The following is a 17,930-nucleotide window of genomic DNA, read 5'->3' as shown; positions in this document are numbered from 1 at the left end:
GAGAGATACAGAAATAACTTCTCCTCAGCTAAAGACTTTAAATTCAGGATTGCAGTGGTCAGTAAAAGGGAGGCCATGATCACACCACAACTGCTTCAGACAAATCCTCTAAATGCATACACATACACAAAGCTATCCTTATTGAACATGTGGCTTCATCATGTATTTTTAGGAGTCTATCAATTAGTAAGTGCTCACACTTACTAATTAGATACCAGACATAGCAAGGACTAAAAAAAATTACCTATAAGGTATTTAAATACACCTCCACACCCTTTCTGTGAAGAACTGCAGATTGAATTTCCTAGGACAGTGTGTTATTTTACAGCTCTACAGCTCAAGCTACTCTTAATTTTCATAACTGAAGTTAAAGTCAGAAAGCAGCACAGTTCCCCTCAGCAGAGGCAGTCATTGACAGCTCTGCAGATGAGGTTGTAGCATTTACTTGGGCTGCTCCACTCTCTGATCATTCTTTCTGGCACAAACTTTGTCTGTTACAATCAAATTCTATGTCTAGGCCCAATTTTCAAATAGGTTTACTGTACTCTATTAATACAAATATTGTCTGGATATTTTTATATCCATGTGCAAGCCATTAAGCATGAAGTGACCCATTAATCAATTTTGTAACACGACATCACAGAACTAACACAACAAAACTCAAGTCCTACACACTCAAGCCACGAGGGACCCCTTCCATACTCAGTTCCTTGACCAACGTCCCTTAGCTTGATTCCTTCTCACATCTCCTGCTTCTCATAGCACTTAATATGGCAGGGCTGTTGATATACATTCCCATATACAACACACACACCATATTTTAAGTCAGTTTTTTAATCAAACAGGGCTGTTACTTTTTAATTTCACCGAGGCTAAGAGGTCAAATGAATTTATTAGAATGAGAATTTTCAACAAGCAGCATGCTGAGTTTGAATTTGTTTATTCCTTTCTCTTTTATGGTTTTCCTTTGCGTTGGCTGAAAAAATCTAAAATCCAGATCATCCTAAGAATATGTTCACCCACAGAGAACTTCAAGCCAGATAAGGGGATTAATAATTGTACAGTCTAAGGAATGCAAATACCTTAATGTTCTTGAAGATTATTGTGGATTTAGAAAAATAATCAGAAACATAACATAGGTTTAGATTCTTTTAGGTCTTTTAGCTATAAATAAACCTAGCAGATTTGATACTGTAGGACACTTCTGGTTTAAATTACATGATATAATTCAGTGAATCATTTGCTCTGCTAGGAGAGTGGATTGAATTTTTGTCTCTATTTATGGCCACTGACCCCATCATTCTTGACAGTCAAATCTTAGGTCTGATCAAATGGACACTTGAAAGTCACCGTAAAAGGCAGGAAAACAAAAGTATAACTTTTAGGACCTACAATCCACAGAATCCCTGTACCAATACCAAAAAAATTGAAAAGGCTAGAAGGTGTCAGTATCACATGCAGTAGAAGCTAGCTGAACAAGGAGGGGACATCAGATCCAAAGCAGAGATGGGGATCCTGAGGCCTTGTACACTGTGGGAAAGGAAAGTCATAGCTAAGAGGCCCAGCAGCAGCAGGTGTAGCTGGTGGGGATGGCAGGGGTTTTGTCTACTTGGACACGAAAAAAGAGAAACCTCCAGAGAACGTTTAAAGCAAGAGTCGACATTAAACACCTTAAATCACACCATAAGAAGATCCATTTTCTCTCCACCAGCGACAGAGGAGCTTTAAAAACCTCAAAAAGTCAGGAATGTCAACACCCCTTTTTGTCTTTCTCCCCAGAAGACCAATGCCATGTTCCCTATCTGGCAGGCACATCAGCCAGGTGCATCCCCACAAGCCCTCTGCCTGCAGCTGAGGAGTGAGCACACCCCCAAATAAATGCAATGTTGGGGCCCCCGATTTGGCCTTGGTTCAAATGCCTGCAAAAGGAAGTATCCCTAAGAAATATTCTGGCACTTCCTGCTTCTCCACAGATTTGAAATACCACAGCAGTCATGGTACTGGTGTTGCATGTACCTCTTGATCTTCTAGTCCCAACTCAACAATGAAAGCAGGGAGAGTAATGACAAATAATGCCCTTCCCCTCAACGCTACTTTTTCCTTTTTTAAAGTAGGAAGAAAAGGAGGGTGGACTTGGAGACAGAACAAAAAAATAGTGTTGTTTCATACATTTTCCATCAACAAGGACCCTTATTTTAACAAAGAGAATACCAACAGATTTCCAGACTCATTATTACATAAAATAATAATAGAAATAGTGAAATAAAATACCAGTTTTTCTCATCCAAAAATATTTTTGCCTTTCAATTTAAGTAAGAGTGAAAATGAGTGTATTTGTCTCAAAAATGTCACTAACAACTAAAACCTTCAACCATTGAGATATGAAATCTGTGACATTTGAAACATGTGTAACAAAGGCCTCAAATCAGACAGAGTAAAATCAACGTGGAAAATGTGAACTGACATAGTTGTCTCACCTTTACATCAGTTTCACGACTGACAAGATACTAAAACAATTTTCAAATCATAAAAGTCAAAGCCACCTCGAGGTGGAATGGGTTAACACTTACTATTGGACTGTATGAAACTAAGATGGCATCCAACAATCCAATGCAAGAACTGTACAAATTGTTCAGACCTGCAAACTAGACCAGATTTTTCCACATCAATGGAGACACGTATCACCATGCTATTTGGACAGCAGTCATAAACACAAGCAAATTTTTTAGGAGGCTCAGGATACAAATGAACTCATTAGGCCCCAGAGCACACTATTCATATATCCTACCATTGTTTGTGCCAATAGCCATCCCATTTCAGAAGAATCCTGTAAGAAAATCTGATTTTCCACCCAAACCCAGGTGAAACATATTCTCCTTTTAATCTTGGAATTTTTCAACAAGAAACTTTGATTCTAGCCTCAGCTATAAGGAAACCCAGCCAGTGTAGGACTTGGAAAAGGTTGATAAAAATCTGCATGAGCTCTAGTAGCCAAGGGGTCTCATGCTTTTTCTAAACCACTCTAGTCATCCTTATAATAATTTACTGGCTGGACAGAACTGCTGCCCATCAAAAATGGTGTGTAGTAAGTGGTCTGGAAAAGGTTTAGGAAAACTTCAGAATAAATGACTTATCTGCCTGTAAAGAAATTTTATGTCAAAGTCGAGAATCTGGTCTTTCTATTCCTGAACTTCAAACATGAGTGACAGTAAGGACAAGCACATGGCTTCAGAAGAAAACTCTCAACAGGATTTTTAGATAAACATCTGCTTGTACTCAGCCTCTGGAGACCCAATTTCTTTGAACATTCAGCAGTAATGTGAAGAGAAAGCAGCCTGTTTCTTCAGAACATCAGTTTGTTATTAAAATAATATGTCCATTGCTGAGGGCAGACAGACCCAAACTCTGCTCTCTGGCCATGATTTATGCCTGCCATAACTGACTTTTCCTATTTAGGTCTGTGAGGGTTATTTTAATATTTCTTTAACCTACTACCCAGTCAGTATTATTTTCTTAAAGTTTAAAATTCAGCCTTTTTGAGCTCAAAAAAAAATTTCAAAGTACTTTAAAAAAAAAATTTTAAGCTATATGCTTTTTATATCAAAACAGTAAAATTAAGTGGCTCTAATTGTACAAAGTAGCAAGGGCTAACACTGGATTCTTATGAAGCCAGAAGGAAATTTTTAAAAGTAGCTTCAGAGTACAATGAAAGACCAATGTAGTTAAACAGCAGTCCTCATCTTTAAGGGTTTGCTAGGGGCTATTTTCAGTGTGGAGGAGAAAACATGGAAAACCTTGGAAACAGTTTGAATCCTGCTCCATCCCACCCCATTAGTACTTAGTGCTTAAAATGGAAAATAAAGCCACAAAACATAAGAAGGTGGGGATAGCACAAAACACAGCTGAGAGTGACAAGTGACTGCAGCAACAAAGGAAGATGGACTCATTCATCTGGTTAATTATAGCTTGTCCTGCGTTACTGGGCCCATGCTCCGTGGGTGTGCACGTGTGCGTGGGTGTACACACACTGCTGAATTGCTCTGTTATGGCAGGCAGCCTCAGTATTGCCCTTTTAATGATGCCACCAAATGATTAGCCCAAAAGCTCTTAATGAATAAGAAAGGAGACTGCCAGGCAGCAGCAGAAACTCAGCTCCCCCCAGGACAAGTTTTCCCACAGAGGATCTTTTTTCAGGGTATCAGGCTGCATGACCCATCCAGGCAATAAGAGGGCCAGCTGCAATGAATGTGTGAGATAGGACATCAGACCCTCCAGTCCAGGATATGCACAAAATCCTTTATGGCAAAGCTGAAGAAAGAAATCATGCAAACCAGGGACTCTTCCAGAAATAAAATGACATCCATTATAGAGAAGAGCACTCAGATGAGTACTGGAGTCTGTTGATTTCACCTCCTTTCCAAATATCCTAAAACTAGCAGCTCCTTAAGAATTAGGCTCTTCTCTACTCTGAGCTTTGTATTCCAGTTCTACTGGGCAGTTCCCTTTTCTACTGGGGAAGAGTTGACAAGCTCTTTATTTTCCATGTCGTCTTCATAAAATAAGTATCTTGAAGTTCTCTAAAACCAAAAGTCCAAAGAAAATTCCCTAAGAATTCCCAGGTACCAATAGAGAGGGCATTCCAGCAAGGCCAAATGATGGGACCTAGAAGAAGAAGCAAAACCCATGTCTTGAGAGATGTGAAGAATGGATAAGAAGCAAAATCATTCTGTAGCCTAGATCAGACCATTTACCTGCTAGACAGGTCAGCTTTGCCAAGAGGGTAACTTGGTTTCTTGGCTGCTAGTGTACATGGGGCCTTTTCTTTCTAACCCAGCAAAGCAGTAGCACAGGCCAGGGAGGTTAGTTCTGTTTGATTCAACCATGACATGCACGACAGCCGAGGGGCTGCTCCCAGGCCCCAGCAGTGAGCCCAGCCGGGAGTGCAGTTTTGTTATTGTAGCCGCAGGCCCACTTCCAATCCAATTACACACAACAGCTGTGCTAGCTCCTCTTTCCCATTCCCTTTCCTCCCTCTGCTATGTAATTCCAGGATAGGTTTTGTCATTATCAGGGGCAGTGAATCAGGGTGAATGGCATCTACTTTGAGTGATCAAAGGAATGAGAACATGAGATAGAAACCGAAGAGAAAGTTTGTTTACCCCGCCATCTATGGAAGCAATAGTGAAAAAAACATACTACTATCTCCTTTCACTCCCAGCAGAAACAGTATTTTGACATTCCTTGTGGCATTCTCCTATAAGTAGCTGCATAGGAAGGGCCACAAACATGGTGATGCTTGAAAACATGAAAACAAACATGCAAGTGCTCACAAAGATGGCCACATGCACAAGAGAATGTGAGAGTACATATGCAAGACCTCAGAGTAAATGCATTTTATGATTTATCCACAAAATGTGTATCACTGCAAAGCAGAGCACCTGATCAAATAGGTGCATGAGTTGGGAAAAGAACTGTTAGACACGGCATACAATTCTTCAGCTTGAAAAGATATCTCTGACAATATATACAATTGAGATAAAACCCCAATTGAGACAGAGCAGGTGAACAGGAAATATCTTTTTCTTTATTTGTGGGAAACAAAAAATAGGAGTCACTGAATGAAATTCTCAAGGAACAGGTGAAGAAACAATTGAAATAAAGTACTTACTACATTTCAGTGATTAAACAATGGGACTTATTATCACAGGATACAGTAGAGTTAAAAAATACAAGTGGATTATGAAAAACAAGTGGATTATGAAAAACAAAGACTGGATATATCCAGAAAAAATATGTTCATCAATGACTGTAGAACACATCTGGATGCAACATCAGGCCAGAAAGTCCTTAAAACAGTAATTACCAGAAACCACCAAGACACTGGGACAAGACTTATGATATCATAGTTTCCTAAACTTCCTCCAAAGCATCCACTTTCAAAAAAAGACACGGAATGGCAGAATTCTTGTTCTCACCCTAGTGATTACTACTGCCATATTCTTGCAAATAGGTTTGCATGCAACTAAAAACCATTCACATTCCAGTGTAAGAAAATCACATTAGGGAACAGTACCCATGCAAAGGGCATAAAAGAATCAAAATAATGGTGGCACCTATGAAGAAGAACCTAAGGCCATACATACTGGCTTCAAACTCCTCATGAATGGCACTGACAATATGGCATAGATGGATTCCCATCTATGTGATACCAGATGTGAGCTGGTACCTTCTGCAAACAGGAAACTTCAGATGGGCTGAAACCCATCATTTTCATGGCCCAAAAGCAGAGTTTTTCTTTAAAGAAGGAGAAGACAGCATAAAGGTACTGCTTAAATGACCCTATGACATGGAGTCAGGAAGATCAACTATAACAGCAGACCTGAGATGAAGAAGGGAAAGAAGCATTTAAAGATGGTGTTTGAAAGATTGAAGGCCCATATCAAAAATCTGCTAGTATGCTTATGCTTTCAATGATCTCTGCATCTTTATGGAGGATTTGTTCAGGTAAACAAGGACTAATTTTTCCTCTGGGAACTACCTAGGTAATGACTACTGGGTTCTGTCCATTCAGATACATGCAAACAGTAGTCAGCAGTAAAATCACGACAGCCAAAAACCCAGAACTTAATCTCTTAGTCTCCTCCCCATAAACATTTAAAAATCTCTCCCACAATAGGAATAAGCATGGTATGAATAGTAAAAGCACTATTTAAACTTTAACAACCCCTTGCCAGCTATCAGTAACAGCCTCCATAATATCAAGGAATGATATTTAGTTCTTGCTCCTGCATCTATTCTTCCACTAGAAAAAAAAAAATAAATAAATGAGACAGAAGCATATAACTTTCTCTTTGATCTATTAGTCTTTTTCCAACTATTTATCTTTCAGAATCTATACCACTGGTAAAGAACAGAAGGTGCTGAGAAAGAAGCAGATACTGTGCAGAAGTGACAGAGGCATCCATTCTGGTCTGTGCTGCATGCCACTTCCCAGTCAGGCACTTAACCTCTGTACTAATAATGTTCCATGTACCATAATGTTCAGCCCCAGCACTCAAACCAGTTTGTGAAGGTGAGGTGAGGCTGTAGCTATAACCCCAAAGTGAAAACTGAAGTACTGAAAGAAGCTATTTCTCCTCAACATGACACAGCAAGTCAGTGACCCAGCCAAGTGCAGACAGCAACAATCCCAACTCCAGGGCACTGTTCAAAATGTGGTGTTGTTATTTGAAAGAAAGGAGGGTTAACATCTGTCAAACTTCTTTTATATATGAAGTAAGCCAGACGGGATCGAGTCGGCTCTTGAAAGGAGTATACCAATGAGCTCCTGTTGCTGGAGTGCCCTTCTTCACAAGCAGAGACCTCACAGCCAGGAAAGGCTTATGCTACACATTTCTGTTTACTTTAAAAATAAACAACCTCTTTGCACCTTGGAGTAAATGCACCCATCAGAACCCTTTGGGGCCCACTGCTGTCAACCCCAGCCTATTCACAGCTACCTCCTCTTAGTGGGGAATTAGTTTGAACCAGTCTATTCAACAATAATGAATACTTATTTAATCAATGGGCTCTTTACAGCCCTTCTGCTGCCTGTGGGTAGTTACCACGAGCACATAAAATCCCTAATTTGTCTTTCAAACAGTAGATGGTTAAAGTAACCATTTTGATAGGGGCCTGAGGCTCTGTCCTTGCAATATAGATAGCTGGATGGCCAAATAGGTGTCTGCATAGCTTGGCAGAGGAAAAGTAAAGACGCAAACCCCCCTGGAGGTCCATCCATGTCACTGCCCAATCTCACAGCAGTGCCAGTGCACCCCTGAGGGTGAGATGAGCAGAGGGATGAGATTACCTAGGAGTAATCAGTGACTGAGCCCTGTGATGAGGTGTGGGTAATTGTGAGACTGAAACCATGCAGACAATTGAGAGAACACATGAAAAAGCATTCACGTGTCACTAGAAATCCACAGGTGACTAAAAATCCTTATGAGAAAGCACATAAGCAGTTCTGAAAAAAAGAACACATGTATGAGCAATGGGAAGAATAAAAAATTCACATCCAAGTGTATAAATCATGAGAATAACAGGGCAGTAGGGCAGAAGAGCACAGAAAGCAGAAGGATGGACTGCTCCATGGTGCCCACACCAACTGCAGCAGAGTCCTGTACTGGCTGTGCCACCTCTGCTTGGGCTCCTACCAGTGATGCTATCAGCTCCTGCACACAGGGAGATGTCCCTGATGTTACTTGAGGCAATGCTCATTACTGGCATAATATGATGTGTCTCACTGGTAGAGCATAGCAAGGCCATGCTATCACAATTCACTCATCCTCCTCTGCCACACATCAACACCTTCAGGATCTTGGGGAGACTTGTGACTCGAAGTCTCTGGCACATGTCCTGTCAGATCCTGCCAAGACGAGAGGAAACAGGAGCTCCTGGACACCTCAGACTGGGGCAGAGAGATGGCAGAGATTCAGCCTTGTAGATAACAAAAAAGATTGCATGTCAAAGTTGACAGAGCCTTTCTTTCCAAAGGCAACATTTGCTGTTCAGCCACTTCCATTCGACTGAGATGCACACAGAATGAAAAAGTTCTCAGAAGAACAAAAAGGTGGCTGATGAGAAAAACCAAAAGGGTATTTATGCCAGGAAAATACCCAAGTGATGGGCCCTCTCTGCAGGTCTCTGAAGATCGAATTACCCAAGTGTAGAAAAGAAACAAATTGAAAAGAGAACTCAACACATTCCAGATCCAGATAACTCATTCCAGGTTGGGTTTACCAAAAGTTATGCAGAAAGATGAGAAGGAAAAGAGCTTTGACTTGCCTATTATCCCCTTCCAGCCAGGGCAATATAGGGTGCTTTCTTGGGCTCTGATTTCCATTTTACATAATGATAAAGCATGTGGAACTGCCCAAGTGTGAAGTAAAAATTAATTTCTAAAGTTTCACTAGCAACAGAATGTAGACTAGAGTCAAGTGGCCTAGTCCATCTAACACTTGTAGCTGAAGTCGGGAGACCCTGATACTGTCAATAATGAGACAGCAATCTGAGGAGGGAGGTTTGGAGTTCTCTGTGGCAACATACACGGTTGTGGAAGAACTTCACACATAAACAAGCACGTGAAACACACATTCATTTTCCCTTTTAAATAAATCATTTGTTCCCTGCTGGGAATAAAATTTTGATACCTAAATAAGATCACACATTCAGATTCAGACAGAAAGGTACTCACTGGTTTATAAAAATGTACAATAAAACAACAAAAAAAGCCCTTCGTTAGTAGAAATGAAATTCAACATGTTATCAGTGGGAGTAGCAAATGGAGTAGACTGCAGTAAGAGAAAGAAAATGACTAATCTAGATTTTTATGCCAGACTAGACACAGATGTGTCAGAAATAAATTGTATATAATGCAGTTTTCAATGCCAGGTTCAATTAGCAATACAAGCAACCATTCTTAATGCAATTTTCATTCAGAAAGCATCCCTTTAACTGACCAACACAATGTAGTCTCTGAAGAGGGAAGTTTGTGCCCTTTGCTACTATGAAAGCCTTCTTTCAGCAAAGACTGTGCAATCCAGACCTTGTGATGTCCAGAAGGAAACAGGATGAGACCTGCCTTGGTAACTTACCACTGCTCCTTAAAGGACAGCCTTTCAGGTCAGCAAAAGTAACACTTACCTGGAATATGATTGACATCTGTTGAGGTGTGTTCATGGCAAGCAGAAGGGAGAAAAGAAAGAGAAAGAAAGAGAAGAGAAAAAAAAAAGCCATTAGAGATGCACACAGCAACTCGGCATCCTTGCATGGAAATCAATTTCATGCAAAACCAGAAGTAATTAGGTTTGTTTGAAGGCCACCCATCTGCATCCAAGCACGCCGCCATGCAAGGGAGGAGGCACTGGCTCCCCCTCCACTGTGCATGTAAAAGTGAATCCACCATCATATCTGTCCGGAGAGAGTTCCTGGAATCAGATAGAACCAAGCCACATCAGTTCCTGTAAGAATATTAGTTAAAATATTCTATGTTTTTCACACACACGAATGCAAAAGAGAGGAACAAAAAACAACCTGCCTGCAGAAGGCTTCCATAGCACATAAATTCAAGCAAGTTTCTAGAAAAAGAAAAGAACCTGCTCCCCTTTTATAAGGGGCCATGTGAATTTATGACCAGTAAGACATACATAGTCCCAAAGTCTAGAAGAGAGCCCAATCCTTTTCATTCTTTCTGCCCATCATTTCCCAAAAAGCATCCTTCATTGCAGACAGTAGTAGAGGTGGGGGAGAAGGAGTGTGTCAGAGCTCTGCACATCTCACATATTGTCTTTCACAAGATGCTGAATTCAGAAAAAATGTCATTTGGTACTTTTTCTCTCTGTGGCATAAGACTGTTTTTCAGAATCAATTACATAAATCTCAAAATAACTAAGTCTTTTAAAAAGGGAGGAGGAAGACTATGCAATTCATACGGCTGTTAACAGAGATGGGATATATTCAAATGTACTATCTGTTTTGGGCAGAGCCCACCAATTCCAAAGTACTTTAAAAATTAAAAAAAAAAAACCACTTCTCATAACTTTTTTAGCATCCCTTCTCATCTTTTTTTAGCATTTAGTCTTGCTCTGAATAGCTACACTTACCATAATACCTAGAGGGAGAGTCTCCTGAAATCTCATAGGATTAGATTAATATTTTCTTTACAAGGCAGCCCTCCAGAAAAAAAACAAACAACTTGCTTGAGGAAACAGGGATGCCGGGTCCATAGAGGTCCATAGATAGCATTCTCCCCTGGAAGCTTGTACCCTTGTCCAGGAGTTGGGCTGGTAGAGTTATCACCTTTCCAGTAAGGCTTCAAAGAAATACATTAATGATTTGGACTACAGATGCCAGACTACTTCCACCACAAATTTAGGAGCATGACATACTGAGTACATTGGCTTCACACTAAGGTCTAAGGCTATATTCTTCTTCTCCCACTGTGCCCTCCAATTTCCATCAGTATTCCACCTTCCTGTCCAAACCCACTGTGCTCCCATGAAACTGGTGCCACTTGTTCTCCAGAGACACTGGCAATTCAGCAGAGAGTGATTCCCATGTGTGCTGCATTTCGCTTGTCACTTTGTAATGGCTCCAAAACCATTTGAGGATAAGTCTCTGTGGAAATCATACATATATCAAGCTGACCTTTCCTAAGGAGGTAACAATCCAAATAAAGCAATGCATGAAGAAGGGGAGACTGTTGCACCAATTCATTTAAATTTCATAGCTTTTACTAAACATATAAGGCAGATCTGATGAGGATTATTTGCTGCCTTTCCTCTTTTAGCCCATAATTGCATCCGAGAACCAGTGCCTTGGCAGGCCTAGAAGGACACTAAGCACTGAAAGTTCACCTGAAAGTAATTACTTCTAGGTAGGAAAACCACTGTCAGGTAGCAATACATGCACTGAGGATGGAAAGCAAAAGAAGGTGATAGCAGGGGCAAAAGGAAGGAGCAGACCCTTAAACACCACTCCAGAATGTGAACATGATGACAAAGAATTAGAAGTCCACTGCTAGGAGCAGTCTTGAGTTGATGCACCACTTGGGAAAAATCAGTGGCAGTTAGAGATGATCACATATCTCAGAAGAGGTAGAAGTGATTACCATAGGGTACTGCAAATATTTCTAATAATCCAGCATCCGCCTGAAATTCTACTCGAAGCAGGTAAAAAGTTCTCAACCCATGTTTTCCTCTCAGCCTCCCTGCACACCTGACAATGGAGCAGGCACTGCTGCAGTCTGGGCTACCCAGGGGGGCCTAGAACAGCAGGCAGCCTCACCAGGGTGTCTCTGTTCCAGCAGGAAATCTGTGGGATGGCTGGGAAGTGAAAACTATCAGCAGATAGAAAGGGCAAAGGAAAGAGCTAGCCAAGGGTTAGCAAGGGATAAACACATTAAGCAAGTAAGAGAAGAGGCAGTGGGCTGTAACTGATACACTGCTTGAAATAATACTTATTTAACTGTGCAGGAATTAAATAGGTCATGAAACTGTTAAAAAGGGAAATGATGAAGTGCTAAGAGCTGACATAACCATCTCTAAAATTTAGTTTCTCAATAGCAAGTAAAAGCAAGGGGATTTCTTTTTACCTGTCTTTTTTTTTTTCTGTGCCAAGGACTCTAAGAGCAGGCATCCCCCATCCTGACTGATTTAACTCTTAGCTTTTTTTGCTGTATCTTTTTTTGCAAAGTTTCCACCCAACACAATTTCTGTATATATTAGTTGCCCCACTAAAGTAATTGTTTTCATCTCTCTGACACTTTCACAGTACTTACCTACATGGCAGCCCAGGTTATTACTTCCCATACTGAATACAGGAGTTTCTTGTATTGCAGACACCCCCCCATGTGGTATCTGCTGGCAAATGCTGATTTCCAAATGGTAAAATTACTTGTTTTTTAGTTTAAAACAACAAGAGAAAGCACTGCTTTCTTTGCAAAGACAAAAAAAATTACATATAACCAGTCAGTCCTCATGAAAGACCCTACAATAAATACCACTGAGGCATTCAAGTGAAACTGTCACGCAAGTCACAGAATCACAAAGCACAGAATATTCTCGGTTAGAAGGGACCCACAGGGATCATTGAGTCCAGCTCCTGGCCCTGCACAGCACCATCCCTAAGAATCACACCATGTGCCTGAGAGCTTTGTCCAAACACTCCTTGAGCTCTGTCAGGCTTGGTGCTGCAACCACTTCCCTGGGGAGCCTGTTCCAGTGCCTGAACACCACCTGGGTAAAAAAAACATTTTCTAATGTCAGTGCAAGTCTCCATGGGAAACACCACCACGCTTTTGCAGTGTGGAATGTTACTCCACTGTGGTTCACAATTAAAACTGTGGTTGCATATACTGACAAAAGGGACCCACCATACCATGGCTGGTGACTCCACGATTAGGAGACACCTAATGCCTCAAGAAAGGTCAATGACAGTGATGACATAGAGTGGTATGACCAGATTCAGGGACCTGAGATGACTCGCCTTCAGACCCTGTCGTCTGAAATGTTCTTGACAATTCTCTTATGTTTTTCTGGTTTGTTTACAACAGGACTCCTTAAAACATGTCCCCAGTCTCTTCCATTAGCACTACCTTCCTCCACCTACATAGACCTCCTCCCTGCCACAGTGACTGAGGAGGTAGAGCATTCCAGTTAAAGAGGGAGCATGCAGAACCCATGGCCAACAAAAAAAATTCAATGACTGATAGGACTTCCTGCCACATAGATAGAGGTTTCTCTACTTCCTTCAGCTCAAACACAGAAAGGTCTGCCTCTTAATGTAAGACAAGGCAGAGCTTGCTTTATCCTATACACAAGAGTCCATTTATTGCTCCTTTGTAAAGGGCTGAGCCGCAAGCCCGCAGTGTTTGCTTTTGTTCTTTGATGATAATAGCTGTGTTGAAAGAGGGATCAGCAGGGCCGCTGCCTTTGTCTGGTGCAGCCCCAGCCATCTATCTGGGTGGGGGAAAGGCAGGAGGAGAATGAAGGGGAGCAGGGGAAACAAAGCAAACGTTATTATAGCTCAGATCATTTCCATGCCTGTACAGGAAACATCTGAGGTATTTTTCACTCTAACATTTTTAACATAAAGTTTAGCAGAAAAGGGAAGGTATCATGACAGCACACTCCCCTCTCCAGCTGGAAGACAAGGACAATACAAACTTCTGGAAGGCATAAGCCCTACCAATACTCATCACCCTGACTTGAAGAGACCTACTTTCATTTCCATTTCTACAATCCATTCAATCTTGTCCCCCGCTTTGATGTGCTGTGGACACCTGTCTTCTGCCAGCTAAACAGTGAGCTACTGACTGAATTCACAAGTCACAAACAAGCTGGCAGGCAGAAGCACCCTTGGCTAAGTGGAAATAAGCACCTAGAAGTGAATGGCACTAAAGTTCTCCAGCATTCTCTTGTTACTCTCTGAACAGCAGTGTACAGAGAGGACTGAGGAGCAGGCAGAAACTAGAGAGAGAAGGAGGAAAAAAGCCATAAAACTTAGAGGCATTTTTTGTCATATGAGACCCACTCCCAAATGAGAGGAAATGCATCTTCTGGAAACAAATCTGAAGATTATTCAGATACTAACTCCTAAAAAAGCTTTTCTAAAGTAGATTTGGCTCTCATCATTCTGCAAATACAGAAAATGGATATGGGTAGAATTTCTCTGACAGAAGCATGACTAGTTGGGAACTCAGGCACTTAATTTGACAAATTATATATATATATGTGTGTGTGTGCGTGTGTGTATATATATATGTGTGTATGTAAATGTGTATATATACGTATGTATATATATATAAACTGTTCAGAGCATAGATTGATGCATTTATGACAGTCAGTGAAATGATTCAAAAGACACGTGATGAGCCAGCCTGAACTCCTGAAGTGTGGTAGTAAGAGATGTTGGTGACTCAGAACAGGGTGATTACCTCTTAACTGAGCTCTGATGGAATATATTAACAATATGAAGAGCTGCATTTTGATTCAGCTGGAAACACCTCAAACTGGCAAAAGCAAATTCTTCACTAATTTGATACTTGTTCAAACAAAGTGTCGATTTCACATGCTGATTTGGCAAGTGGTCTCATTCTATCCTAATCTGGTCTGTTAAGGCATAGATAAACACATGGTCCTACTTCACTTCCTACAGACTCTTCTATCTCTTCAGTGGTTCAAAACCATCAGGGAGGGTTACAGTAACTCAAAAACAAATAGCATTTCTGTTGTATAAAGACCTTAGAACAACAATTTGCTTGGGTAAAGATGGACTTAGTAATAAAATCAACTCCAAGCATTAACACATCCTGAATATAGTGCTCACACTGGACACAGACCTTTGAAGACTGTTGTATTTATGCTTAAGCTAAAATCTTGGTTCCATTGAATCCATAAAAGACTTGAAAATTGCTGTAAGAGTGTCACGATCTTCACCCTTCATAGTTACTTAACATCTTTTGTTTTACAATGGTAGTACAATGCATCCCCGGTGTCCTTCTGATTATTCCAATGGGATTAATTTGTTAAATACTTAATTTGCTAAATGTTTAGGATACTGAAACAAATCCAAGACCACTCCAGCCTATGATGTCTGTCACTGAGCAACACACTGGGATCATGAAGAACTTCACAGTACTAGCAGGTGTAGGCCTTATTGTCTCACTCCAGAAGAATAGGACCCTGTAATTTGTGTTAATGGAGTGTTGAACACTTCTGATTTTATTCAGTAGAGATAAGTGGTGACACATACACAAACAAGTTCATTACAATCAATTACATTTCTCTGTGTTCTTTGTCCTATGGGATCTCTTAGGCTGCCAGCCTCTTGGGAATAGTATTCACTTGATACATTGCATAGAATTGCATACATTTGTGGTACTGTGCCTTTGCACAGCTAATACTTGGGATCCCAAAGCACTTATTAACTGTGAATATAGGACTCATTCATCCAGTATTGAAAAGCAGCCAGCTCTGAAGTGAAAGAGACAGATGTTTAACAGCTTATAGGAACGCCATACAGCAGTTTAGCATGTCAGAGTTAGAACAAGAATTACTTAAAGAGGCAGAATGAAACTTCGCTGATTCTACTAAAAGTGCTGTGTGATTTTAAAGCACTCATGATTTAAATGAGGTGAAGGGCTTTGATTTCAAAACTTATCTGATTTCAAATCTTATCTGAATTACAGTGATTTGAGGCTGCCCATCCATTTCTCCATACTGTGCACATTAATGTGGGCAGCCTACCCTCTCCATGGGGCCAGTGTGAGGTCGACTGACCTGTGCCCAAATGCAACGCCTTCTGAGGCATAAGAAATTTGAGTGGAGCCCTTATCTACTAAGCAAAATGGACCCTTTACCTTAAGGGGCCAAGCTTTGTCCTCTCAGGCAACCAAGGCACTCAGGCAGAGTGTGTGCTTGAGCTAGCTGGGGACACATTTGCAACCACTATGGTGTTGTGTTACTGTTGTGTGGCCATATAGGAGGGGCTTTCATATCAACATGATATGGATTAAGTATGCTTGCTGCTTTCAGAAACCAATGCACAGCTGCTTAGCTTCAGTAAGAAAAAAAAAAAAAACTTAGAGAAACAAATTCCTAATAATCCCTCTAATTAACTCTGTATCATTACTATTATTAGATAAAGTTACTTGCTGATTTCACAGCTTTCAGTAAAAGTACCATCCTCTCCCACACATCATAACAAATATACTCATGCACATTCCTCAGGGCCCTGGCTACATTGCTGGGGGAAAAGTCAATAGTCCTGTAGCCCACTACTAGCAAAAATCCAACTGGAATTTAATTACTCAGTGCCCTCCAAACAATGTGTTGATCTTTACTTAAGCTCCCTAGATACAGTGCCCAAGCACTCCAGGGGGAGACTTCTTCATGTTTCATCCTAGGTGTCTGGGGACTGGACAAAATAGAGGATTTGCTCCCTACTATTTTGCACAACACCCTCAAACATCTACATTCAGCCAGCTATGTTCCCAGTCTTGTGGGGAACACAAAAATATATAACTGTATAACTTCTGAAGGGCATATGCAATCAGAAAAAAGTGTCCTTCATATTCACCGTAGATAGAACAAAAAGAGTATTACTATGACGAAAGAGTAGTTTTGGCTTAATGTCAGGAAAGTTTGGTAGGAACAGGGTATTGAGGCTCTGGAGTACTTGGGCCACTGAGAGCTTGCCAAAAGAGACTATCAAGAAAAGACTAGACAAATATTTCTCATTAATTTTTCAGATTTCAGATTCTGATCTTTTCTTGGAAAGACTAGTTGGCCCTTGTGACCTTTTTCAATCCCATTTTCTATGATATTATTCTAATTCAAAACACACTCTACCCAGACAACCCCATCAGCAGCATCTGCCAGGCATCATAAGCCAGCAGCTTCAGTAATGGAGCAGGGCAGACACCAAAGTCAAGCCTCTGACAGCAGCCATGCATAGGTACTCAGTGAAGAGTCAAAGGAACTAAGAAAAATCACAGTACCATTATCAACAACTTCCAGCAATGAGACTGGTGGATGTTGTATCAGGATCAAAATGCTGATCACTCCTTGATGGACTTCTCCCTCCTTGAATTTGTCAGGTCTCTTCTGGAACCAGAATTGATGTGATGTGAAACTGGTGGTTTTTCTTCATTTAAAACCTGCAACTGGGCATCCCCAAACTGTTGCTTTATAAAATAGAGGAATAAGCATTCTCTATTCAGCATGACCCCAGCATTCCTGATTAGCCACTTCTTTTCTAAACTAAAGAGTGCTGGTCCATCAACACCCTCTGTAGTGAGCAGCTGTACTTTACCTATAGTGAAAAGGCACCAAAATGATCTACATCAAGACCAGTGTTGAAGTTTATCCTGGAGTTAGTTGTACCAGGCTATTTGTATAACTAGTATATTTTACCACAGGTCTAAACCTATCAAAAGTCCTTTCCTTTGGTAAGTACCAGTATGACCAAGATTCCCGTGAGAACAAAGCTATTATTCTCATCAGAAACATGGACTGACAAGAGTAAGAAATGCAGATTATGTTTGAACAGATCAGATTAAGATCACCCTTCTGCTCTAGCAGTCCTTGTACCTCACCAGAGGCTGGTGCAGATCCAGGCCCCTTCTCTTTCTGTTTAGCAGTATCATGCCTGAAGTCCCACAAAGAGCATTTCTCTGCCTTAAAATTCACTTGAAATGCTTGGGCCAAGAACAAGCTGTGGATGCGTGTCCAGAGAACAAACTATGTTAAAGAATAACATGGACATTCTTGATGGCACGTGCCCAAGTTTGGCACACACAGCACGCTGTCTCCTCCTCAAGCACCACCATTTGTCATCCGATGTCCCATGCAAACAGCAGAAGTCGCTGTATGGTTCACTGTGTTACA

General features: G+C 40.9%; 1 protein-coding gene across 12 annotated transcripts in view; it reads right to left on the bottom strand.

The window, feature by feature from the left end:
- NRXN3 (neurexin 3) overlaps positions 1 to 17,930 on the bottom strand; it is a 964,547-nt gene that overhangs the window by 868,420 nt on the left and 78,197 nt on the right. For all 12 annotated transcript variants that reach the window (XM_015631171.2, XM_033514971.1, XM_015631158.2 and 9 more), the window contains one exon: positions 9,685 to 9,702. In XM_015631171.2, the coding sequence (XP_015486657.1) occupies positions 9,685 to 9,702 (18 nt within the window). The remainder of the gene's footprint in view (positions 1 to 9,684; positions 9,703 to 17,930) is intronic.

Source organism: Parus major, chromosome 5, assembly GCF_001522545.3.
Source record: "Parus major isolate Abel chromosome 5, Parus_major1.1, whole genome shotgun sequence".
NCBI lineage: Eukaryota > Metazoa > Chordata > Aves > Passeriformes > Paridae > Parus > Parus major.
The sequence above is the reverse complement of the archived record's forward strand: the minus strand, read 5'-3'. Positions and strand labels throughout refer to the sequence as shown.